The 24,371-nt window shown below is 57.5% G+C and overlaps 1 protein-coding gene across 1 annotated transcript in view; it reads right to left on the bottom strand.

Annotated features, from left to right (window-relative positions):
* Nucleotides 1–11,907: 11,907 nt before the first annotated feature.
* NTN3 (netrin 3) overlaps nt 11,908–24,371 on the bottom strand; it is a 28,236-nt gene continuing 15,772 nt past the window's right edge. The window contains exons 4-7 of the mRNA XM_050906153.1: nt 20,865–21,014; nt 20,197–20,250; nt 12,727–12,801; nt 11,908–12,452 (exon numbers count right to left, since the gene is read on the bottom strand). Of these exons, the coding sequence (XP_050762110.1) occupies nt 12,124–12,452; nt 12,727–12,801; nt 20,197–20,250; nt 20,865–21,014 (608 nt within the window). The 3' untranslated portion in view covers nt 11,908–12,123. The remainder of the gene's footprint in view (nt 12,453–12,726; nt 12,802–20,196; nt 20,251–20,864; nt 21,015–24,371) is intronic.

The following is a 24,371-nucleotide window of genomic DNA, read 5'->3' as shown; positions in this document are numbered from 1 at the left end:
TCTGTGCCGGTCAGCCCCGCAGCGTCAGTACCTGCTGTGTGCCATACAGACAAAGGCCTCAGGTATCTCTGATGTCCTAGAGCAGCTCCATCTGCAATCTCTTCAGGCAGAGAATCACTAGCGCAGTGCCTGTCTCCCATTATCTGTGCTATCCCCTCCTGAGCCATCACCTCCAGCTCCATTCATTTGTCAGAGCTGCTTTGCCTGGGTTTGAATGCTCCCAGCCTCTGGCAATCTCACCCCTTCCCTGCAGGGTTTTGTAGACTCCTTAGATAAAGCCATGGGGCTTAAATCATCTGCTTTCTCCTCTTCTTACATTTGTAACGGTAGCCTGACAAATAGCGCCATGGGGGGAGCGCAAGAAAAGCTCGGTTTTTTGCGTTCCCCTTCCCCTTAGAATTAATGAGCCAAAATATTGAATGACCACTGCAGTCAGCCTAGAGAAGCAACGTGATGGCATCCTGTGGATGACTACCAACAAGCCTGGGAGAGCTCGTCTCAGAGAAACATGCCATTAAGATGGCAGAACGCAGCTCTACGTCATTTAATCTGTGCCAGAAACCTGCCACTGGCCCCAGAGCGACTGAGGAGCCAAGCACCTCCACCAGCACTTCTAACTCAGCACTCAGCTCATGGTGCTGACCGGCTCATGCCAACACCTCTGCAGGACAGGTCCCATGAGAGTTAGCCAAAAATTCAGCAGTAGGTGAGGCTGATTCTTTGGCCTGGTGAAGTCCAGACTCTCAAACATGGGAAGTGGTTCCAGATGCCTGCCTATTTAGCCTCCCCTGCGGCAATGACGGAGAGGCTCCTGGCTTTCAAAGAGCTGATGCTCAACAGCCTCTGATAGCTGGGTCTCCAAGAGGTCTGAGGGCTGGAAATGCACACACACACAACCTTCTTGAGGAGTTTTCACTGTGCTGTTACACACTTGAAGCTCACGAGAAACCCTCAGAGACCTTCTGTCTGGTAGTAAGAGCCCTTCAGAAAATGATAGAGGAGGTCTCTTGAGGTCTGCAGAAACCACAAGTACTGTCCAGCTAACATATGGCTGCTAACACAATTCTGCAGAGCAGTTCAGCTCATTCATGAGCGGGAATTAAGTCTGGAGCTGTGGAGCAGGAAAAGGTCCTGCAGGACGGCACCGCAGGGGCTGCCACTGGCGTGGTGTGTGCAGGGGCTGCCGAGGAGAAATAACCTGGTTTCCACACCAGCAGCTAGCATGCACCAGCCCCTGTGTCTCATCCACGGCCGGCACAATACTTGATGGTCAAGAGCCAGGGCTAGTTAGAAAATTCCCAATCAGACTGGTTTTACCATCTGAAAAAGCCAGTTTGCCTGAACTGAGCCAGCTGACCGGCCCCCTCCTCGGCATCCAGCCCGGTCCCCGGGAGGCTGGACCCCGGCTTCTGGAGAGCCCCGGGGAGGCTCAGCTCTGGCTCCGGGTGGGCTTGTGGGGTCTTGGTCCTGGCTCAGCTGCAGGTGGCCTGTGGCTCCGTTGGGCTCCAGCTTGAGCCGTGGCTATGAGAGTTTCTAGGCTTCCTGCCCTGGAGCCGGGGTCTTGGCTCTTGGTTCCTGGCTCTGGAGAGCGAGGCCGAGAGGCCATCCTGGCTCTTGGGAGGACCTGCGCTTCAAAATTTTCCAAATAAATCACTTGGATTATTTCTAACTGACATTTTTTGGAGGGCTTTTCCTTCTGCCGGAAGGGAACGACTTGATTCATTCATTTTTCAAAAATTCCTTATCCGATCCCCCTGGATGCTTGGAGGAGGGTGGAGAGAGGGCCAGTGACTTTGGCCAGACCAGGTCCACCAGCCCTGCCTGAAGCTGGCAGGCATGGGGGGCTCCTGACACCTTCTCGTTGCCCCAGGCTTGCAGATGGGCTCCCCAGAACCCCTCTGAGTGCCCACAGCCACCCCAGAGCCCTACAGCACCCTGGCACTCGTGGCCTGGGGACCAGGGTGCCATCAGTCCTGCACCCACAGCCCACCAGCGAGACTGGCTGGGATGGAGCCACCAGCTCATCTATGAGCAAAATTTCAATTTTTATGCTTTGGTATCTTTTGCCTTTCCCTTTTTTGCCTTTCCCTTTGGCCGGGGGAGCCCGGGAGATTTCCAGGCTGTGGAGGGACACCTGTCCCTCGGACAGGGCATGTAAGCATCTCCATGCCCTAACTATGGGGCCGCACCATCTTCCCACGCCGGGGCGCAGACCCCATTCTATGCTGGTGGGTCCTCCTGGGCCAGGTGGGTGCCATGGGAAGGGCGCGGGCGAGGCAGGGAGGGGGTGCAGCAGGCAGCGACCGGCTTTGCTGCAGCCCCTCTGGGGCCCCCCCACCTCCCCAGAGATCCCCTAGAGTGGTGAGCACTGCAGGAGGTCTCAGCAGCGTGGGGAGGGGATGAGAAACCAGGACCTTGCTGGGAGGAACTGGGCTGCTGGAGCCAAAAAATCCCCAGCTTTGCTGCGCCCGTCTGCCTGCCCTGTCCTGGGGAGGGGTGGCAGAGGGGTGCTTGCACTGGTGACGGCGACAGCTTGGGGACAGCCCTGTTGTTGGTGGCCTCTAAGCATCCTCGGCTCTCCCATCACCTTCCCATCGCCCCCTACTCCCCCCAATGCTGGCTTCAAGGGGCTGCAGGGAGGTGTGCGCACATCTGACAGGCTTTGCCAGAGCATCTTTTTTGGGGACCTGATGGTGACATCTCTTCCAGGAGATGCTCTCTGCCTGGAGCACCTCCTGCCCACACTCCTGCCAGCAGCGCCTGGAGAATTGGCTGCTCTTCCCAGCATCAGGGAGCAGCGCCGGGGGCTCACCACCCTCTCCTGCCCCATGGAACAGTGGCTGTGGGCAGCAGGTCCTCATCCTCACCCCAGTGCAGAGCCTCCGGGGCTCAAGGCTGTGGTGCAGGAGAGGTGGTGGCACCGTGCTGCCCAGGGACAGGAGCCGTCCGGACAGGGGAACAAGGGAAGCGAAGCTCTGAGACACCTGCATCCCTGGGAATATGTGCTGTTTGCAGAGGGACAGAACAGATTTCTCCTCTCCGGAGAGGCTGCAAAATTCAGATGGAAAAAATACATATTTTCCAACCGTTATATTTCACGAAAGGAGCTGTTCATCCATTTAAAATATAGGTGACAAGTACAAAAGGCATTTGGCATTATAAAGCAGGCCAAATCTTCAGGAGATTGAAGATATATGGTACACAACCAAGTCCCAGCTTCAATCTGCTCCTATACTGTAAATTCCAATTACATCATGCCCCCTTGTTTAAATACCGTGAAACCTGGCTCATGCCCTAAGTATGTTTTATATATTGCCACATCCATTTGAAATAGATGGGCAATGTGTTTTACGGCACATGTGCAAATATCTCCGTATTTTTCCATCTGGGGGTTTATGGGATCTTTCAGAAAATTAATAATGGGACTCGGAGGAAATGTTCGACTCGGAGGCAGTAGCGGAGATTTATGGCCATCCCGGTGGATGCCAGGGAAAAGTCTGAAAGCACCCGGAGCAGACGAAGGCCCCGCGATTTCACCAGGCGCTCCCTGAGAGCTAATTTTGCATAACAGACAAGACCGGGAATTTCCCCACGTGAGCCGGCAGGTTGATGGAAAGGGATCGCTCTTGAAGGCGAGGAGCTGAGCGCTGGAGCGAGGGATGGGGATGGAGGTTGGGACCAGCACCCATGGGGCTGCTGCCGCACAGCTTGGACCTGGGCAGGGCAGGAGGAATATCTGAGCCTTGCCGGTGACAGTGACAGCGCTGCCCAGCCACCCCACCGGCCCCCTTCAGCCACCCTGCCTCACTCCCAGCTCCAGGTACTGTCCAGCTTTGCTGGAAAAGGGACAGTGTGAAGGTCCGTATGGGTGGGCTGGCCAAAGCCACCCCGATTTCTGGCTCGAGATGTGAGCCAGAGTGTGCCAGGCTCTGCTGGGCTTCCTGATGGAAGAGCAAACCCTTGCCGTCACGGCATGGAGAGCACTGAGGGCTCCCGGGGCACCGACCTGAGCAGCACTGACCCTGTCCCGGCCAGGCCCCGGGGCCGCAGGGATCACAGCCTGGGTGGCCAGCAGCACTGGGAAGGGACACTTAAGAGTCACCACATACCAAAAGCCTCAAATGGCCATGAGGTCAGGTTAGCGACCCATTGCACAGCCCCGGAGCTGCAAGCGTTGGAGCAGCTTTGCTCCCGCTGTCATCTGTCTGGCAGGGCACAGGCAGGGGACAGGCAGGATGCAGCACCCGGCTTTACGGTGCTGCTTCAGAGGTCTCTATGGGGATGCTGGTGCTGGGGAGAGACCCGACCCAGGCGCCTCCGGACCCCTCGGATGTGCTGAGCTGGGTCTGCTCTGCCCCGTCTCCATTCCCTCTCTCCCTGTGCCATGAGCAGGACCGTGGTCCCTGCTGTGACAAACCCAGGGGTCAGCTGGCGGCTGCGTGCGCCCGGGCTGGCTGCTGCCGGCTCTCCGACAGGCGATCCCTCCTCCAAACGCCCCCAGCACCAGACATCTTCTGGAAGTGCCACCTCTCCCTGCTCCTCCCAATAAACAAAGGCCAATGGTTTCCTATCGCGTGGGTGCACCAAGGGGGAAGCGGCGGGTGGTGTTTATTTTGACAGCGGAGAGGCCCGTTCTCCAAGCTTTCAGGGTAGTGCGTCTTGTCCAAGATGAAAACATCAGCTGTTTATTTGAGTCTCACAGTGGCTGTGTAAATAGAGGACTCACTTCAACGGATGCCGGCCGGTGGCTCAGCAGTGAGGGCCTGATCCTGCCCCGTGCGGAGGCCTCCAGCCTGTCGTTGACTTAACGGAGATGTAGCATCCCCCCAAACAAACAATTCCACCCAGGTCCTGTGCCTTGCAGGCTGGTGACATGAATGGCAGAGGATGAAATGGGGGGGTTGAGGTTGTGGCAGCAGCTGAGCCGTGAAAGCCTGGAAGGAGGCGGAGCGATGCTGAGCCCGAGTCACAGGGGACCAGCACGGCTCTACTGGGGCAGCAGCATCTCTGGGTGGGATGGTCTTTTTGTGCCACTGGCAAACATCACGGTGCAACATTGCAGCGATGCCTTAGGGCCAACGCAGCTCGGATGCAGGTCACGGGGTGCAGCAGGGTCGCCCCATCCCCAGGGCGCTGGTGAGAACCGCTCTTCTCTTTTGCCTCGTCCTCTCCATCGCTGCTGAGGTGGGAAAACCACAGCAGGAGGGAGTCGACGGGTTTCTCCAGATGGTGCCCCGCTGACCCCAGCCGTTCCCCGTCTTCGGCTCTTCCTTAGGAAAACACGGCATGGGCCAGCCCATCGATTAATGGTTTCCTCATGTTCCCCTCGCGCGGCCGATGTGGGAAGCTGCCTCTCTGCTCCCCAGGCTCTGCTGAACTGAGCCTCTGCCTTCCCGTGCCCCCGTGCCCCGCACGGGTGCCGGGTATCCTGCACACATGGGGAGCATGTGTTTAACCAGTGAATTGTGCCCTAATAAAGATGAACGGGGAGATAGATAGATTGGATGAAGGAATAAATGAACAAATGAATGAATGACACAGTGATTAACTCTGATGTAATAAATGCCCCCAAGGCTTGTAAAAACATGCTTGGCGTTTTGAAGAATAGTACATTTCACATCATTTTGCAAGGACGATAGTGGCTGGAGCACCTAAACCCCCTGCACACTTGGCTGACATGGTCATGAGTGGGAAAAGCGTATCCTGCCCTGGTCCTACAGCCCCTCTGGCAGGAGCCTGGGTGGCCGCAGGTGGGTGGAAGAGCCCTGGTCAGGGTTGGGAGGGCAGGAGGAGGGCTGGGAAATGTAGAGGCCGAGGTTTGCTTAGGAGGCAAAATTTGGGAGGTTAACGAGGCTTATGAGGGTTGTAAAGCACCGAGTAAAATGCCATGCTTGGGTAAGGGGTGGCGGACAGAGTGCTGTGGTACCAAGGGCATGGCAGAGCCTGTGCGGGCTTTGCCCCTGGAGACCTGCTCTGCTGGGAGCTGGTGATCTCCGGTCTCACTGCAGGAGGACTAAGGGAAAATCACTTGAAATCTTTTCATCACGTTGGGGAAGGCAGATGAGAGAGGGATTTTTTGGGCCTTGGGGGAGTGCAGAGCCATTGTCCTCAGCAGCAGGTCCCAGCCATAGGTCTCTGGCCACTGTTGCGGACACTGCTGCCTTCCCTGCCTGTCCCCAAGGGTTGCCAGGACGGAGGACGCGGCGCTGAGCGGGGTGGTTGAACAGGTCACCACACCTGAGAGATGGCAGCAGGTCACCGTTCCCTAGTACACCACATCCACAGGAGACAAAGCACCACTTTTCCATGTTAATAACCACAGAAGCATGGAAAGGACAGGCTGGCAGGGCCACCTCTCCGACAGCTGGAGCCACTACTAAGACCCACGTGGATCAGCATCGCAGGACGGAGAGAAGTTGCTCTGTGTACCAGAGATCATCAAGGGAGCAAGGAGAGCAAGGAGACTACGTCAGGCTATGACAAGGGGCCAAGCAAGTAGGTCTTGCCTCTCTAAGTAGGTCTTGCCCCTACTTAGAGACACAGCTCCTCACCAGGCAGCATGTTTCCAGAGCCCAGCACTGAGCTGTGCCCCGCTGGCCAAGCAAAATGCTCTTTGCTCGACTGTGCTGCACCTGAGGGAGGTGTTTTCCTGTGGAATTCAGGTCTATTTTTATTTATATGGACTTTGGTTAGCAAGAGCAAAATGATGGGAAATAATCTGTGTATGCATCCATCTGTCTGCCCATCCACCCATCTGTCTGTCCACTAAGGTTGGGGTTCAGTTGTCTGAGCTCCTGTGATCTCTCGTGAGTGGAGCTGGCTGGACGACACGGAAAAAGAGCATCGAGTTTTCTGTAGTATTCTCACATTTTGCTTCTTTCCTTGGCCAAATTCGGGTTTCCATGAAAAATGTCCATCGGCATTTTGAAATGAGAAAAATTTTAACCAGCTGCAAAATTCAGTCCCAAGGCAGGGGGGAACTTGCAAACTTGGCCTCTCTTTCAGTCGCCTTTGAATCTCAAACATTTTGCCCCAGCTGAATACTAGGAAAAGGTCTGTTAAAAAAAAACCACTGATGCAAAACGTGCGTGCTCGTTTTGGCCCTTCCCGTGTGGGGACGAGGCATCCACTGCCCAGAGCAGCTGGTCCCGGCACGGCGTTTCTTGGTGCACGCCTGAGCTCAGCCAGCTGCTGCACGGGGTGCGTGAGATCTGTGCTCTGGGAAATGGGAGCGCACCGGAGCGTGCCGAAGTCTTTTCAGATCCTTTGCTGAATTAATATTTTTTTCCTTGAAGAGCTGTTTTGGAAAATGTACGCCGCCTTCATTGTGGCACTTTGTGGCAAGTCAGGGTTGCGCTGCAGCACCTCTTGCCCTTGCAAAGCCTACGGCTGCTGGCCGTGGCCACCAGGACCACGTGACATCCCCTGCTGCCACCCAAGTCCCCCTGCCCTGCGTCGCCCATGGGCTCTGGCAGCATCCCCCGGTGACAAGCACTCCCCAGCACCAACGGGGTGGCCGGGGCTGCGTGGATGTGGGCAGACGTGGAAGTGCCCCAGCACAGCTTCAGCCTGCCAGAGCTTGCGCCAACCAGCCTCCCGTTGCATCAACGCAGGCAGGAAGGCAGCCCCTTGTTTGACTGCTAATTATCCTTTTTCCCCCTTAAATTAGCTTTGAAAGTAGTTAAGCCTACTGGAAATTTGGCTTGATTGCTCTTTCTTTTAACTGTGGCTTTGTTTCAATGTTAGTGTTATGAACAGCAATGAAATAATTACATAAGCCATTAATGAGTATATAAAAACAATACCTAAATAAAATAAACTGGAAGTAATATCATTAATGTTTCTGTTTTTTTCAGTTACAGCTCTTGGAGAGTCGTGATGGGAAGGTGGAAGAGTTTTTCCAGCTATTTAACCTCCGTGGCTGTGAAGCCCTGCCGGTTTTGGGTAACTCCAGATGCTTGAGCTGCCGGAGAAGTGGAGGTGGGTGGGGGCTTGGGGAGAGCCCCCCACTTGCCTGATGAGTCCAATGAGTACAAGAAAGTCGGCTGGACGCTAGTGACCCAGTCCTGGTGAGGTGGAAGAGCTCTCTGGGATCTGCCGTCCCCGTTGTACCCAGACAGGTGGACAACCGCAGAGCCAAGCCTGGGAGCCACGATGAGCCATGAGCCGTCAGTCCCTGGTGCACCTGGGGATGCTCAGAGCCCACTCACGTCCGGATATGAAGCTGTGGGGAAGTTTCTGCAGCACTCATGAAACCCTGTGGGTCAGCACAGCCCTGACCTGCAGAGCTGGGGGTGATGGGAGACAGAAACCCTTTGGCAAAGGCCCCGGCTTCCCAGCCCACAAGCAAACTGGGTGTGCATGCAAAGAAGACGCAGAATTAGGCGGTCAGTACTTATTAGACTCGTGTTATTAAAAATAATAATAATAAAATAATAATAAAACCCCAAACGTACATATCTTATATATGTTACGCTATGGTCCATAACATTCGCTGGCTTTTCTTTTTACATATTTCACAGATGCCACCACGTTGCAGGGCCAGGGTCCCTCTGCATGGGCGCCCTTGGGATGGTATTTACATGACACATGTCCCAGCAGCCAGGCCCAGGGCACCCCAAGAAGCACAGCAGAGCCCACCCCCAAATCTGCATGAGGTGACTCGCAAAGGATCCCACCAGCATCCTGGATCTGCTCCATCCAGTCATACATTTAAATTATAAAGCAAGCAGAAAAAGAAGATAAAAAGGCATGTGGACGTGTGTGGGGATTTAAATATGCGTCTGGGCGCAGCTCCATGTCTAAATCCCCTGGGCAGCATTACTTCTCCCAAAAAACCCACTGCAGCAGGCGTCAGGCACGGCTTGGCAGGCTGGGTTCCCCAGCCGGGGTTGTCCCTCCTCCACCTGGGGATGCCTCCGGCTTTGGCATTTGGCACCCGGCTTCAGTTAAACGCGGACAGAAGAGTTACAGCGGTGCGGGGTTGCGCAGCGCGGGGTCCGTGCAAGGCTTGCACACAGGCTGGATGCAATGTTGCCAGCCCTCTCTGCAAAGGGCCTCTTTTCCCCAGCGAGCTGCTTGCATGGCAAGCGGGGCATGGAAAGGCACAGCCAGAAGAGCCAACTCAGCAGCACCCCTGTGAGGATGGCACAGCAGCCCCCGGTTTTGCAGCCCTCCCCCAAACTGTGCCTGCGGTAGTGTCTGCGCCAAGCCCTGCCCTGAGCTGCAGGGCAGGACAAGCAGCACCTCTCTGCAACCCCATAGTGCCTCCACCACCGTGCTCGGCACCCCGGCACCAGCTCCGGGTGACCCAGCCCTGGTGTCCCAAGGACAGCCAAACCCGCGTGCAGGGGTTTCCAGCCGGCCGTGCCGGGCAGAGGGAGAGGAAGAAGAAAGATGAATTCTTGCTTCAGACTTCGGGGTGACACAAGCAGGGGAATTCAGGAAAACATCTTCCAGACAGCAGCCTTCGTGAAGATTCGGAGTGGCCTGCTCCAGTCCTTCGGCCAGGATTTTAGGACATCCCCCAGCCAAAGAGGGAGAGCTCCTCTCCTCAGCAGCAGCCGATGGGGTATGTGGTGGTCCTGCCCCGGTGTCTCTGATCTGCCCCAGCAGGACACCCATGAGCACTGGGAGACCAGCTGGGAGCCATCCCTCCTCGTCAGCAGTCCCAGATGGCAGAGCTGAAACAAGAGGGAAAAGCCGTCTGGGAGGATAAATCGAGAACTTCAACCACCAACACCGAAGTCCTCAAAGAGTTTTAGGTGCCCTGCTTCAAGGGAGGAGAAATCAGGTGCCAAAGGACACCCTGGAGCCTCCTGCCCGAGCAGGCTGTGCAGAGCGCTTTTTGGGGAGCACAGACACATCATGCCTCTCCTGAAGGCTGTACTTGCTTGGAGAAAGCACGTGCCTTCTGTAGCCCTGCCCTGAGGAGCATCCACACCCATGGAGCAGTGGTGCCGCCCTGCTCCTTTGTGGGCTGTGGCTGCCGACAAGAGGAGCCAGCGAGCCCCCACACCCCATGACGTGGGGATGACGCCGATGGGAGTCCCAGCTGTGCACAACCAAGGGGTGTTCCACCACCGACTCTTGTGTGAGGACTGTCGGGTGCATGGGGTCTGAGTGAGCCTGGGGCAAGGGCAGCAGCTCTGCTTCTGGGGCTCCTGGGTGCAAGCAGACATGGGAGGAAGAGGAGAGCTGGGTGGCCCACGTACTTCAAGGGCCATCTCATGGCAGAGGCTGATAGCCTATGACAACCAGAACAAGAGGAACCGGGGATGGGAGGATCCCCTCAGCTCAGCTGGAGGAGGGAAGGAAGGGTCTATGTCCGGAGTGTGGCACAGGACCAGCTCATCCAAGCCCAAGTACCCTTTGCCCCTCAGCTTCTGGCCTTCCCCCAGCTCTGCCTGTGCCCTGCATAGGGACCTGAAAGATGGCACTGCAGGCCTCCCGCATCTCTGAAAAGCCACTTCCAGCATCTCCAGCAGCTTCACCAATGCACTGAGCTCCCCAACTAGGGCACCTGCATGTCCACACAGACATCCCCTAGGGCCTAGATCCTCACTCCCCAAACTCCCCTGTCCTGAACCCCGACAGTGCTCCACCAGTCTCTTCAGCTGCAGGCTCCAGCACCACCCTGGGATGCTGGAGCCCAGAAGCACCAGACCACCCATGGGATGGGGACTCCATGCAAGCTGCCGTGGGCTCAAAAGGGCAAAGCATCATCCTAAAGCACTGGAAGACTGTGATGTAGACTACAACACCTCGCTGAGCCATTCAATAAGCAAGGCAAGGTTTGTAGGGAAAGGAATATCTATTGTCAGATCACCTATTATTTCTACTCATATTTATTATGCCAAGACAGCTACAACCTCAACATGGGAAGATACTGATGTCTGTTTGAACTGGAGACTAATACACAGTGAAGAAGAAATAAAAGGCTAGAGGTGGGTCAACGAAAGCTCTTCTCTCTTCCTGCCACCTCTGCTTTGTGCATCTCCTCGGACAACCTTGGGCACAGCGTTACTTCCCAGGAGAGCACACAGTCAGGCCAGCTCTGAAGGATGCACACCAAGGCAGACGGCAGCTTGGTGTCAACTCAACAGAAACGGGTGGAATTATGTCAGTTGGTACCAGCTGAGAATATAGGGACACAGACCTGGGTGGATGGACGATGATACATGATGGCTCCGGTCAGCCTGTCCACTCCACCTCAGGTCCTGCTGGCAGAGCAGGCTATAGCCTTGGTGGGGGGGGGGGGGAAATGGGTGTCTCCAGGTCTTTCCCGCTGGGTCGCCTGGACTATGCACCAGGACAGGTAACGGGCAGGGGGTTGTGAAGTCTGTCCCTTTCTGCCTGGTGGACACAGCTCTGCCTGGTAGTGGCCACCAACCCACTGCCAGGGCCTGACTCCTCCCCACAGCACTGCAGCATCGCATGGGTCCTGCCCCAGGCAGCAGAGCTGCTCCCTGTAAACCTGAGGTCACGAGAGAATCAGGCCTTGCAAAAGTTCATTTGTTCTTCCTGATGGAGCTCCTGAGGCTGGTCCCTCTGCAGCGTTGGATGGTTTCCACTCAGCCTGCCCGTACGCACATTGGGATGAAGGACAGAAGACTCTGTCCTCCTGTTCCTACTGGGCAAGGAGAAGGGCAGAGAGAGGTCTGACAGCAGCACATTTTCAGACAGCAAGGAAGAGGCAAGCCCTGGATGCTCAAGAAGGGAGAGCTGTCAACTCAGATGTCAACACCGGGCAGAAGATGACTTTGTTAAAGGGAACAGAAAAGCCTAGAAAACGAGCGCTACGAACAGCATGCCCAGAGCAGGACACCAATCCCTTTCAAGCTCCTTCAGGCAACAGGCACGCACAGGATCTCGCTCCGCTTTGCTCCTCATTAAAGGTTTGTCATTACTGCGTTATTTTTAATACACACTTAGAGAAAAAGACCCACACGCACACCCACGCATGCACACGCACACACAAAGGGAAACCATTGCCAAAATATACACTATAGACAGAAGAGTCCATTCACACTATATATATGTACAGAGTCTCTGGGCGCAGTCTGGCAGCGCACAGCCGGGCTGGGGCTGAGCACGGGGTGGGACGGGATGGGTGGAAACCCCTCAGGGCTTCACGCACTTCCCCTTCTTCTCCCGCCGCTGCAGTTTCCGAAGGCGGCGCGTCCAGGCGTCCCGCCACTGGATGACCAGGCTGTTCTTGTCGGCCATCAGTCCTGGCCGGTCGGTGGAGTTTTCGCTGATCCCCATGACCAAGTACTTCTTGCTGATCTGGATCTTGGGGCACTTGCAGGACAGGTCTTTCAGGTGGATCCACAAGAAGTTGTCGCCGCGCTTGACCCGCTCGTCACGGCACTTGTAGACAGAGAGGATGTTGATGGTGAACTTGGCCCAGTTGGCCACCGTCTCCATTTCCAGGATGTTCACCTGGACCACTGAGGGAAAAGAGGGGGAGGCATGGTGATGGGGGATGCTTTGCCTTGCTCCCCAAAGCAAGCTTTGGCAATGGGAACTGCCCGTCCCCAGCAGCCCCACCTGCCTTGTCCATCGCACCTTTGGGAGGGCTGATTTGGGGACCCCTCTCCGTGCTGGGTGCTCCCCATCCCCTGGGACATCTGCATCTCCCCGACCCACAGCCAGCTTGTGGCCAGCCCTCGGCTGCCTCTGCAGCAAAGCCCAGCATGGGCCAGGGAGGGAGAAGGTCCTTACCATAGTCCTTCTTGCAGTATTTCTTCATGTTAATCTTGTAGTTGCCCTTGGCTGGCTTGCAGTAGGAGTCACAGTCTGCGGAGGAAGAACAGAGTTGAGCACTGAGGAGCTTGAAGCATGTGGGGTCCCATCCCACCGCAAGGGAAGAGGGAACAGGGTGGAGGGGACAGCAGCAAGACCCAGCCTGCCAGAGGGTGGTGGGTACTCCACATCCCAGCACCCTCCAGAAGGCTCCTGAGCTGGGGCCTGGGATGCTGCTGAGGATGGGGGTCCAGCGAGTCCAGCTGCCTCCCTGGCAGCTCACAGGAGCTGGAGGCTCAAGTCCCGGCATGAACACTGACACCACATCAGCTGGGAAGAGAAACCAAGTGGCTTTGAGCCCATCGAGCAGACTATGTCACCTCCTGTGCTGATGGTGTCCTGCAGGATAAATCAGCACAGGCGCAGTGGAGGGAGCCTGGGGACTCTCCTCTGGGATGCAGAAGGGGATGGATGGGAGAAATGCAGGTGAGGTGATGGTGGCCACCATGGAGAGTGGGCAGGGGCCATGGCCAAGGAGAGTCAACCAGAACAGCTGTGGCTCTGCAAACCTGGGCAACACGGGGAAGAGAGGACTCAGCACCAACCCCACCATCGGCCCACAGGGAGGGGACCCAAAGGAAGGTCTGACCGCAGTCCAAGGGGGTTGTGATCCTCAGGGGCAACTCAGCCCTCAGGGGCCAGGGTGGTGGGAAGCATCCTCATGGGGCAGCCCCTCCAGAGACCTGCGCCTCGCCAGTGTCCCAAAAGCAGGGAAGGGGACTCAGGCCGAGGGGAGGAGGTGGGCAAGGGAAGCGGCTCTGCTCCGCCAGGTCGCTCCTCCTGCCCGAGCATCCCCTGCTCAAGCTGCTCCAGAACGGCTGGGGAGGCCACCAGTCTGTCGTCCCACCCCACGCAGCACCCCTCCCTGCTGTCCCCCAGCTCTCCCAGAGACTCATGTCCTCAAGGAGGCTTTTTTCTGTGCATTTCTAAAGACCCGAGATTTGCATCTCAAGCAGAGGGAGGGCAGGGAATGCCTCTTTCCTTCTCCCCAAAGGCTTTGATCCCAACAATTGCCTGAAGCAGCCCGCTTCTCCTCTTTTCTTTCCCCCTGCCATCTTCCTTTGAACATCTCAATTTGTCTCTTTCCAAATGGCATGTTTTTTCTAAGCCCATCTTTCTTCTTTTCTCTCCCTCTTGCAGGTTCTCTCTCCAGCTTGGCCCCGCATCCCGGGACAGAGCCAGCAGTCCCTGAAGTTGTCTTTGTTTGTGGGTTGCCACAGCGATCACCGGGGATGGAGGAAAGGGTCTGGAGGAAGACGGGGGAATAACAGCGCCCTGTGCCAAGAGGAGGAGGAGAAAAGAGGAAAGAAAGAAGCCCAGGAGCACGAACTTGCCCTGGGCTCTGCTGCTCTCCTTTCTGCCCGGCTCCTTTTTATCAGGGACCTTGTGTCGCCTGTTCCAAATTTGTCATCGATAGAAGGGGCGCAGCACGAAGCTAATTCTTGGCAGAGGGGGGTGAGCCCTGATTCTCGGCTCAGCCCCCCCGTGCTGCCACGCTGCCCCTCTGCCTGGGCTGGCAGAGCTGCCTCGGCCCCGCTGCATCCCCTGCGACAGCGGTGGTGGCTGTAGAGCGGGCGCAGGGTCCCCCCGTGCGGGGTGGCTGCTGAGTGCACTGAAACTCTCGGCCGCAGTGCTGAAGGTGCCCCCATCCACTGCATCCCTGGGATGTGCTACAGCCCCATCCTGGACACCGCTGCATCCCCTGGGACACGCTACAGCCCCGTCCCTGACACACTGCTCCGTCTTTTCTTGCTATCTGAAGAGGACTTCAAAAGGGAGTTCTCGCCTTATTTTGGGGACGCCCAGCAGGACGGGTGCGCTTTTCCTCCCCAGGCAGAGTGGAGGAGGCTGTCCGTGTGCCCAAGCAACTGCCCTGGCACGGAGGGGCTACCAGGCACTTTTTGGGGATGGGTGCGGGGCATGCCCCTCCACACCCGCCGCAGGGTCCAGCCTGGGTCCCGGCCCCGTGCGAGCCTTTGCTGAAGATGCAGGACTTTATGGGTTTGCGTTGCCCCCACCACTGGAGCCGGAGCTGGGAGCCATGCCACCGCAGCAGTTTGCCAACACCACACCATGCAGGGCCGTGTGGTGAAAGGAGGAGGCTGTGGGGCACGGAAACCATCCTGCAGCCGGCTTCGGTCGTGGCTCTGCCATGGGTCTGCCCGTGGGCACTGGGTGCTGTGGCAGAGGAGGGTGGCACGAACTGGGGTGTCAGCCAGGAGGATAGCCAGGGTGGCTGCTGCACAGTGCTGAGGCCACACCGGTGCTGAGCCCGTGGGTGGTGGGGTGATGGGTGGCGGGACCAGGCTGCAGGGCAGCCTTGGCCAACCTGCCACCCCCCTCGCTCAGTGATGGGGAAGAAAGAAAAGTAAGAAAAGCAGAAAGAAAACCAGTAACTGCCCTGGGCTCCCGCTCGTGATTAACATCATAAAACTGTGATTCAAAAGAGCCAGAAAATAGTGTTGGGAATTAACAATTTGGGATTAATTTGGGGATTTTTTTAACCTCGGCTTTGTGCTGAGAAACATTCCTCATATATAAAATCAATTCCTGCTCAATTTATGTAAGAAACTTGCGAAGAAAAAAAAAACCACCAAGTAACAAGGAAGTTTCCCTTCCTTGCCTTTGAGCACGTGGCCTCCATCGCAGCGCGTGGGGCGGGCGTGGGTGCTGTGGCTGGGGAAATGGCCAGGCGAGGGTGCCAGGGCTGCCGCCCAGCTCAGTCCCCACCCAGGGGGTGGCTGGGTCCTGCCCACGCCTCCACGAACGCATCTCCCTGAGCACCTAGTCCTGTCCCCGCAGGGTCCCCCCGCAGCAGGGCTCTACTCAGGGTCTCAGCCCCCCACCCCTCACTGGGACACAGCTAGGGACCACGGCTCCGTCCTCCCATGCCGGGAAGCCACGTGCCAGCTGGTGGCTCTTCCCGCAGGCAGGCCCCAGGGAGCCTGGGCGCAGCTCTAGCTGCCCTGCCAGCCCAGCTGGGCGGCACGCTCTCTGTCCACCCCACAAAACCATCAGGAGAAGCTCGATGGCCATCAGAGAAGCTGCTTCAGGAGCGCCTCTCCCCTAGCAGCTCCCAGAGCATCCCCCACCTTCCCAGCTCCCTTTTAAATGTCCCAGACATAGCACTACACATGCTGCAGGGTACTGGAAAGATGATCAAGTTTAGCCTCCGCCTGCAGCCACCCTCCTGCTCACCCCTCCTGCTGTGTCTGTGCAGCCTGACGGGGCAGCCGAGCCCTGTGGAGAGGCTGGGGGATGGCAGAGACCTGCCCCAGTCCGAGGCTGTGAAAGTGCACCCACAACCCCTGAGATGATGTTGCATCCTCTGGGACATGCTACAGTCCCATCCCAGACACTGGTGCATCCCTGGGATACACTACAGCCCCATCCTGGACACTGCTTGGTCCCGTTTGCATCCCAGGGGAGCTCTTGGCCCGCCTCGTCCCACTACAGCCGCAGCCCAGGCAGTCCCAGCTCCCAGCTTCATCTCTCACCAGTGCCACCACAAAGCTTCCCGGGACCAACGGGGAGACTCGCACTGGTGACAGACTCGGCAGATGCTGGCGAGGGGTGGGACTCTCCACGGACACCAGCGGGGACGGCTGCCATGGGCGTGCGCCCACCGAATCGCTGCCTGCTGATGCCAGTCTGGCATCGGCCTGTGGTGCGGGCAGTAGTACCGTATGTACCGGCAATGTCTCTGCTGCCAGCAGGGAGCCGGCACGTGGGATGGATGGACAGAGTGGGGCAAGCAGCGGGTGAAGCCGCACGCAGGAGGTCGGCGGCGGTCGGCGAGCCACCGGCCTGGCACGGGCATCCCCCATCTCTGCGGGGGGAGCATGCGTGAGAGGCGGCAAGTTTGCACATCTGGTTTATTTCTCCTTGCCTTGAAAAAAAGAAGGAATATTTTGTTTTAAGAGAGATGTAACTTAATTAGGTGTTATGGCTGCAAATCTTTTACTGCTGACTTTGAATTCTTTTAAAGCCCCGTTTTGTGCTCCACAAGTTTTGTTAATTCTGCTAACAGGGAACAAGGATTTTTTTTTTTCCCACTAAGTGGAAAATATTTTAAGATAATAATAATAAAAATTATAAGAAGTGGACCCAGGACGTTTTGCTGCCGAGCCAGTTGGCCGCACGGGCAGAGGGATCAAAGCCGGACCTCAAAGGCTCCAGAGGGTCGGAAAGGCAGGAGAAAGCTGGGAAGAGCGATGCAGAGGATGGCAACGTCAGCGAAAAGCCCGGACGCACCCGGGGACAGGACTCCATCAGGGAGGAGGATGGCGGGGGGGGGGGGGGGGGGGAGGAAGCCCAGCACCTGAGCACGGCAGCCCCGAACAATGTCCCCCTGTTCCCGCAGCCCGGCACCTGCTGCCAGAGGCAGGGAGGGAGGTGGGGAAATGGGGGAAGAAGCGGCTCGGAGGCTGCCGGGGGTGGGAGGACTGTGGGGCACTGGGGGTCTGAGAGCCCCCTTGGGGAGTGCCCCGCTTGTGGAAGAGCCCGGAGGTTCCTAGGGGAGAGGAGTGCAGGCAGCGGGGCAGGGTGCAGGCAGCAGGCAGGGTGCACCGCTGTGGCCAGCCCTGCCCACAGCACAAGCGTGCTGGAGGCAGGGCACCTCAGGCAGAGTTGGGCAGGGCAGGATCGCCTGCCCCATCTCTGATCCCCCCCCCAGCAAAGGGGGCAGCAGGACCCCAGCCAGGTCCCTTGCTCCCCTGGCGCAGACACTGGGCAGAGGCGAGCTACTTTGCATTAAAGATATTCGAGCTAGAAGCCAGAAATCTTAAAACAACAAACCCACAGATAAAACTAGAGGCACTTTAAGGCAGACCTGCTCCGCTAAAACAAAGTAAACACCTGGGTCTCCAGTGAGTGCCATTTATTTTTACACAGCTGAAAATATCAGACATCACTCTAAGACTGTTTCTATTTATAAAGCACTGGAGGGGAGTCACCTTGATTAACTCTGCTCCATGTGTCACTCTCTGTTTGCAATAAAACTGTCCAAATCCCCCTTTCCCCTCCCCTTTTTTTTCCTTTTCACAAAGCCTGGCGTTCCCAGCTCCCTCCCTCGCAGCAGGCAAGGCAGGCAGAGCAAGCAGGGCAGGTAGGAGTAGTAGTGGTGGTGGTCTGCCCTGTCCCGCGCAGCCTCCCCAGCAGTGTTACTGTCACAGACAGCTCAGCTCTTACGGTCGTCCCATCGTGCAAGACGCACGGTCCATCGAGGACCGGCTCTCCTCCGCTGCCGCAGCGTGGAGTGAAACCTCTGCCAGATCCACGCAGGGCTGCTTGATTCACATCCCGGTAACACCTCCCATTTCCCGGAGCCTCTGCGGAGCAGGGCCGGGAGGGCTGAAACCTGCCCGTGGGCGCTGGGTGAGCACCAGGCTGCGCAGCACTCCCAGCCTCTGCATCAATACATGTAATCTGCGTGCGTACAGGGGCCAGCACCGCTCCGCGAGGAGCCGAGCTCTCCCACACATCTCGCCCCTCCATCCCCATCCACACGCTTTACTCCTTCCATTGCTCCATACCTTTGACAGCCCTTGTTCCAGTCCCCCTCCTACGGCCACCGAGCGCATGCATGCAGCTGCAAGGGCCACGCTGGAAGATGCTCCCAAAAGGCTGAGGAGCACGTCACAGGCATGCTCCAGCCTGGGAAAGGGCTGTTGGCATTTTCCACCCCTAAGGTGGGGTGGCTGTGGGAAGGAGAGCTGGGGAGAAGGATGCGTGCAGGGCACCAGGTCTCCAAGGAGCGTGCAGGCTCCCCCGGGATGGATGTACCCCAAACAGGGCACAGGGAAGCTCCTCATTAAATATAGGCATGGGGAGCTGGAGGTTCCCCTGCTCTCTCCACAGGACCACGTGCCACGGGATGGAGTGGAGGATGGTGCAGGATGCCTATTCCCCCGTACTGGCATGTGGGAGAAAACCAAGGTCTTGGGGACTTCAGGGTGAAGGGTGGCCTGAGGAGGAAAAGGGCTGCTTCCTTCCCTAGCTCCTCCCGTTTGACCTGGCTTGGGATCCCTACAGAGGGATAGACAGTGGGATGGCTAGGAAGAGCCACGCTACGGTGCCGACGGGACTGCGGAAGGAGAGGGGGGAGAGAAAAGCCCTGCTACGGCCCCCTCGGACGCACAGCCATGTGTGCCTCTGAAGAGCTGGCCCAGCATCAGCACAGCCCATCCGCTCCCACCGCTGGTGACCACCATGCAGGGCACAGAGGTGCCAGGAAGACAGATGAGGCGGCACGGGGTGGCTGATAGAACAGGGGCGGTCGGGGAGGAGATGCAGAGCGGCTGCTTTACCTGTCTACCATGGCATCTGCCGGGCCACATCCTGCAGTGCCAGGGAGGGCTGAGCGTGGCAGCGGCAGCATAGGGTCCGGAGGCCGGCACACCACTGTGTGGTGCTATCGGCATGTACCGTGTCAGGGTGAGAGATGAGGGCACCTTGGTGGGGCCCTGGCACCCGTGGCTGGGCTGGAAGAGGGACCCTAACCAACAGTGCAGGCAGCATCCATGCACCCACCAGCGGCAGCCCTGGCCGAGCCTCCGCAAGAGCGTGAGCAAACCTGCAGCATGCGTGGAGACGTGAGCCTTGCTGCTCCAGCCTGGGGAAGCCAGGGCGGCTCTTGAGGAGCTCTAAGAACAGTGGCAGAAATGCCTCCCTCGCCCGTGCAAAGCCTGCAGCCTGCCACCGGAGCTGCCCCCCTCTCCCACTGGGTGACAGCAGCAGTGACACCGGTCCTCCCATCACCCTGTGGTCCCATCAGCCCGCAGAGCTGGGACAAGCAGCTCAGACCCAGACACTTCACTCCTCTGGACCTGGTTGGGGCGAACCCCACGTCACCCACGCCCGAGGAGAGACCTGGCAGCCCACGCCCCAGCACAGGGGCTCCTGAGCCTGCCTGCAGCCGGCAGCCTGCCGGACCCCCACCGCCCTGGCGCTGCTCAGAGAGCCAAGGCCCTGCAAAGGTAAAAGGCACCGAGGAGAAACCTCTTGCACTGGCACTGATAAAAGGAGATTAAAAAAAGCCCCAAGCACCCACCGAGCCATAGGTGCCGTACGCCACAATCCCTGCCATAAGCTGCCGAGGGGCAGCAAGGCCCTGGCAGGCTGCATCCCTGGTTTCCTCCTCAGAGGGGATGGAGAAACCCTTTCCGCGAGAAAGCCTCGTCAAGCTTTGTCGGTCCCTTTCCAGAAATACATAGGATTTCAAATCTCAGTCATTTTTTTCACCAAAATTTTTCACCATTAATCTTTTTGCCAAAGGGTTTAGTGGGGCTCAGCCCTTCTCCTTGGTGTGCTGGGGAGAGGGGAGGTGGGATGGGACGTCTCTGGGCAGGGCCAGGGCCATGGGCTCGGCCCGGGACGCAGAGCACTTACCTGCAGGCGCCTCCGTGCTGGTGACCAGGGAGGTGGGGTTGATGGCAGGGATCTCTGGAAGAGAAAGGGAGAGATGTCTTAAGGAAAGGGGTCCCCAGCTCTGGGGGTGACACCTGGACAAAAGCCCTCCACAAGCAGGGTGCAGGGGGGATTTTGTGTGTCACCTCTGGCAGCTCGCTAAGAAAGATAGATGGGATGAGTCTGACGTGAATATCACAGGCCATTAAATAGACCCGGAGACGCCCAAACTGAGCTCAGTAAATTGGGACAGGCTGAGACGCTGCAACCCCCAAGAGCCATAAGTCACTGCTGCAGAGGACACCTGCTCCCAGGGCGGACAGATGAACAGATGCTCGGCTGATCTGAGCGTGCTCCACGCTGCACAGCACAGGGATACGCATGGGCAAAGACGACACTTTCTCGGGACTCCTGACAACAAAATCTGAGGGAAATTCTGTCCTAACCCCAAATCTGGAGAACAACAGAGGGAGAGGAGCCAGCTCCGCCAGCTTACCCTCACTGCCACCGCACCAACCATCCTGCCTTGAACCACGTGGATGGGCAGCCCCTCGGCTCAGCCTCCCACCCACCGCAAGCCAGCCCAAGGAGAGCATCCCCTGGCACTGGTGGGGGTCCCTGAGCGCGGGGCAGGGCATGGCAGCACTCACTGATGCAGGGGGCCACCGGTGAGCGGCTCTGCTGGTAGCCCTTGGCACAGCGGTTGCAGGTGAGGCCGGTCACGCCGTCCTTGCACGGGCACTGCCCTGTCGTCTGGTTGCAGGTCTTGCCGGCCGCGCCGACGGGGTGGCAGTCGCAGGCTGGGTGGGAGAGAGAGAAAAGGTTACATGAGAGGTGATGCACAATGGAAATCCCAAACTGGACCCAACGTGCCACCCCTGGAGAGGCGAAGAGGAGGTGGATCCTTCCAGCACACCAGTGGAAACCAGCTGCTGGGGCTGGCACAGCCAAGACCCATGGGTCCAGACCGTGGCACCACGTGTACTGCGAGCAGCATGGGCAGGAGGGTGAGCGGACGAAGGGCTTGGCCAGAGTACAGCCTCTGCTGATGGGGATGCTCAGGATGAGCCCCTGGAGACCCCACAGCTCACACAGGCACCTGCAGCTGCCAGCTGGCATTTAAGGTCTGGACACCAGTAGAACAGTTTCTTCCTGCCCGATTTGCAGGCAGCTGCTCTGGGGACAGCCCGGCACGCGTGCAGGCAGGAGGAGGGATTTCCACGGGCAGCCCCACGCCTGCTGCCAGCCTTGTCCTGTGCAAGCAAAGGGAGCGGGGCTCACACGGGGCCATGCAAACCCTTGTTCATGGCCAGGGCAGGCCTGAGGGCACTGCAGGGACAGAAAGCAGACAGATACGTGCCCGGGTCTGCTCTTCCCCCACCTCAACCCCGGGGTGATGCTCCTGTCACAGCAGTAAAAGGCATTTTCTCCACTTGCTCCCCCACCTCTGAGCTTTCCAGTCCACGGAGCTGAGCCAACACCGAGCTTTTACAGAAACTTTGGCCTTGTTTTGGTTTTAGGATGGTCTGAAGTGGATCTTCTTGATGCTTCCCAAGCTCATGAGCCTCAATGCCCATCCTGCCTCCTGGAGACCCCAGCCAAAGGATGTCCCCATGGCTTCCCACCACAGCCTCCCCAGGGGAAAAGCCACACCTGAGGTGGGTGAAAGTTGGGTCTCCATCCTCAGGACAGACCCAAAGTGACTCTCCATCACACAACACTGGATGATGGACCCACCAGGGGTTGACTATGAGGAGGGGTGCACGAAGGAGATGCTCACTCAGAACAGGACCTTCCCATCTGCCTGCCCAGGGCTGGACTGGCTACAAGCTGGAGGAGGTTATCTCGGCCTCCATCAGTGTAAGAGTTGAACGTGATTCCAAAGCAAAACAAAAACATCCCCCCTGCCTGCCCCCGCAGCCCCCTGATGTTATCGTTTCCCTAATTTTCACCAGATGGGACTGGTGGGAGCACCACGATGCTGCTCCTCGGGCCCCCTCCCGCACGGCCAGAAACCAGAGCGAGCAGCCTCTAATAGGGACCAGATGCTTCATCCTTATCAGATCTTGGCTGGGACTGGAAGCGGACGTCTTTCTGACAAGGATATTTTGGGGGCTCAGCTGTGATAACAAATGGCAGCGAGCGAGGGAGTCTTGGCATGACGTAGGGCTGTCGGAAACACGGGGTCTTTCTTCAGCCACAACAGGCTTGTCTCCTGCCGGGGCGGCCGGCTCTCCCCAGTGAGCCAGGCTTTCCCGGCTCTCCTGCAAACACCCACCATCAGGTTATCAGGGACCCCCAAAGGTCCTGAGATCATGGGATGGTCCAGCCCTGGCCTGTGAGGAGCAAAACTGGCAACAATGGTCCAGTGCTTGGCCAACCTCGGATGACCCGTGGGAACAGCACTGCTGCTTCGCCTGGAGGAGAAGATTGGGCTTACCGCCCTCTCTTGAACCACCATGCTCCAGGACATTTCAGCTGCTTCGGGTGCATCTTGATGGTCTCCCAATGCCTACTCCACCGGCCTCTTCTGCGTGGGCTCGGCCAGATCCTGCGGCACTTGGAGGAAGCAGGTGCCTTTGACAAGCTGGCAGGTACACCTCTTGGAAACCATCCGTTGCTTTGTCTCTTTTCCGCTAGCAAAGGCTTGGGTTTCTGTTAGTGGGGCTGGGTATGAAGCATCGCCCATCCTCATCGCCACCCGTGCTGGAAGGAGCAGCCCGGTGCCACCAGCACCAGCCCGGTGCTGCCCTGAATGAGGGGCGCTCACCCCACCATTGGTGCTCGGAGCGCTCCCAGGGCCACAGCACCCATCTCCACCTGGTGAAGTCCAACCCACCCCAGAGCAACTGGGCACAAGCCCTGCCAAACACCCGCTCGCCTGAGAGATGTAACCGTGCAGGAAGAGCTCAGAGGTCCCTGCAGCCATCACTCTGGCTCTGCACGCACAGCGACAGACAGTCCATGCCCTAAAAAATTTATGGCCAAAGGCACGCTTCCAGCAAAGATTTATACAAGCGCTTAGCTTCACACATTGTGGATAATCTCTTGGGCCTCAGCAGTGTATTCCTGGTGTAAAGTCTAAGGAAGGACATAAATCTCAGCACAATCAGGATCCGATTCATCTAAGCAGATCCCTCTTCATGCGGTGGAAGGCGGCTTTCAATGACTCTTGATGTTTCACCTGGATCAGCAATTAAGGCAGTTTTGCTCATCTTACATCCGCAACAGATAAGTGTCTTTGGCAGATGAGCTTGGTCTCTTCCAGACCACCCTCTGGCCCCTCACCCCACCGTGGTGGGATTTCCTGCAGTCCCACAAAAATCCATTGCTCCTTCCCGCTCCGATGGGAAGAGCATCCCAGGCAGCACTCAGTCCTTACCCAGACCAGTCCCACATCCCAACACGGCCACATCCCACCACTCCAGCTGTAGCATCTCCATCCTTCCTCGTCCTGACACGATCCACAGAGGGGGGCTGGCCGGGGGACCCCATTCCGGCACCAAGGAACGCAGGCGCTGGGAGCACAGCACAGCTCCATGCCCACTGCCCACACACCAAGCCCTGCTGCTCGCAGCCCTGCCGGTTGCCAGGATCTGGCCCACAGTGCTTGAATGGTGGATTAAGTCACTAGCTCGGAGCTTAACTCATCGAGCCGTGCTTGCCAGAAAGCATGTCTTGCACCTAATATTGAGGGTATTTTTGCGTCTTAAGGCTTAGCTGCTACTGCTTCACCAGTTTTCATTGGAGAAAGCTCACGGTTTACAGCTTTGTTTAAATTACAGGGATTAATGCACGGCCATTCTTTATTTGACTTTTCAATTACCACCATTGAATTAATCCTGTAGGTTGTTCTGCCTTTTCCATCCTCCCAGCTTTTCCGTCTCGCAGCGTCCAGCAGTGACGCCGGCTGTTGGCGAGCCGGCGGCTGGAGGGAAGAGCTCGCCTCCCCGCTCACCGGCCGGTGGCTGAGGGTTCTGCTCAGTTGCCGGCAGGAAATGTGGGCTTGTGCAATCTGCAGTCGATATTTTTGTGCTTATTTCAAAGACGTTGCATCCCAGCGGAGACGAACCAGGGTTGGATAGATATTTAGTAACATGCTTTGGGGTTTGTTTAAATAAAATGTAATAGTTCCTGGCCTCTGGGCTAGTATTTCA

This window comes from Gymnogyps californianus, chromosome 15, assembly GCF_018139145.2.
Source record: "Gymnogyps californianus isolate 813 chromosome 15, ASM1813914v2, whole genome shotgun sequence".
Lineage (NCBI taxonomy): Eukaryota > Metazoa > Chordata > Aves > Accipitriformes > Cathartidae > Gymnogyps > Gymnogyps californianus.
This window is presented reverse-complemented; position numbering and strand designations above follow the sequence as displayed.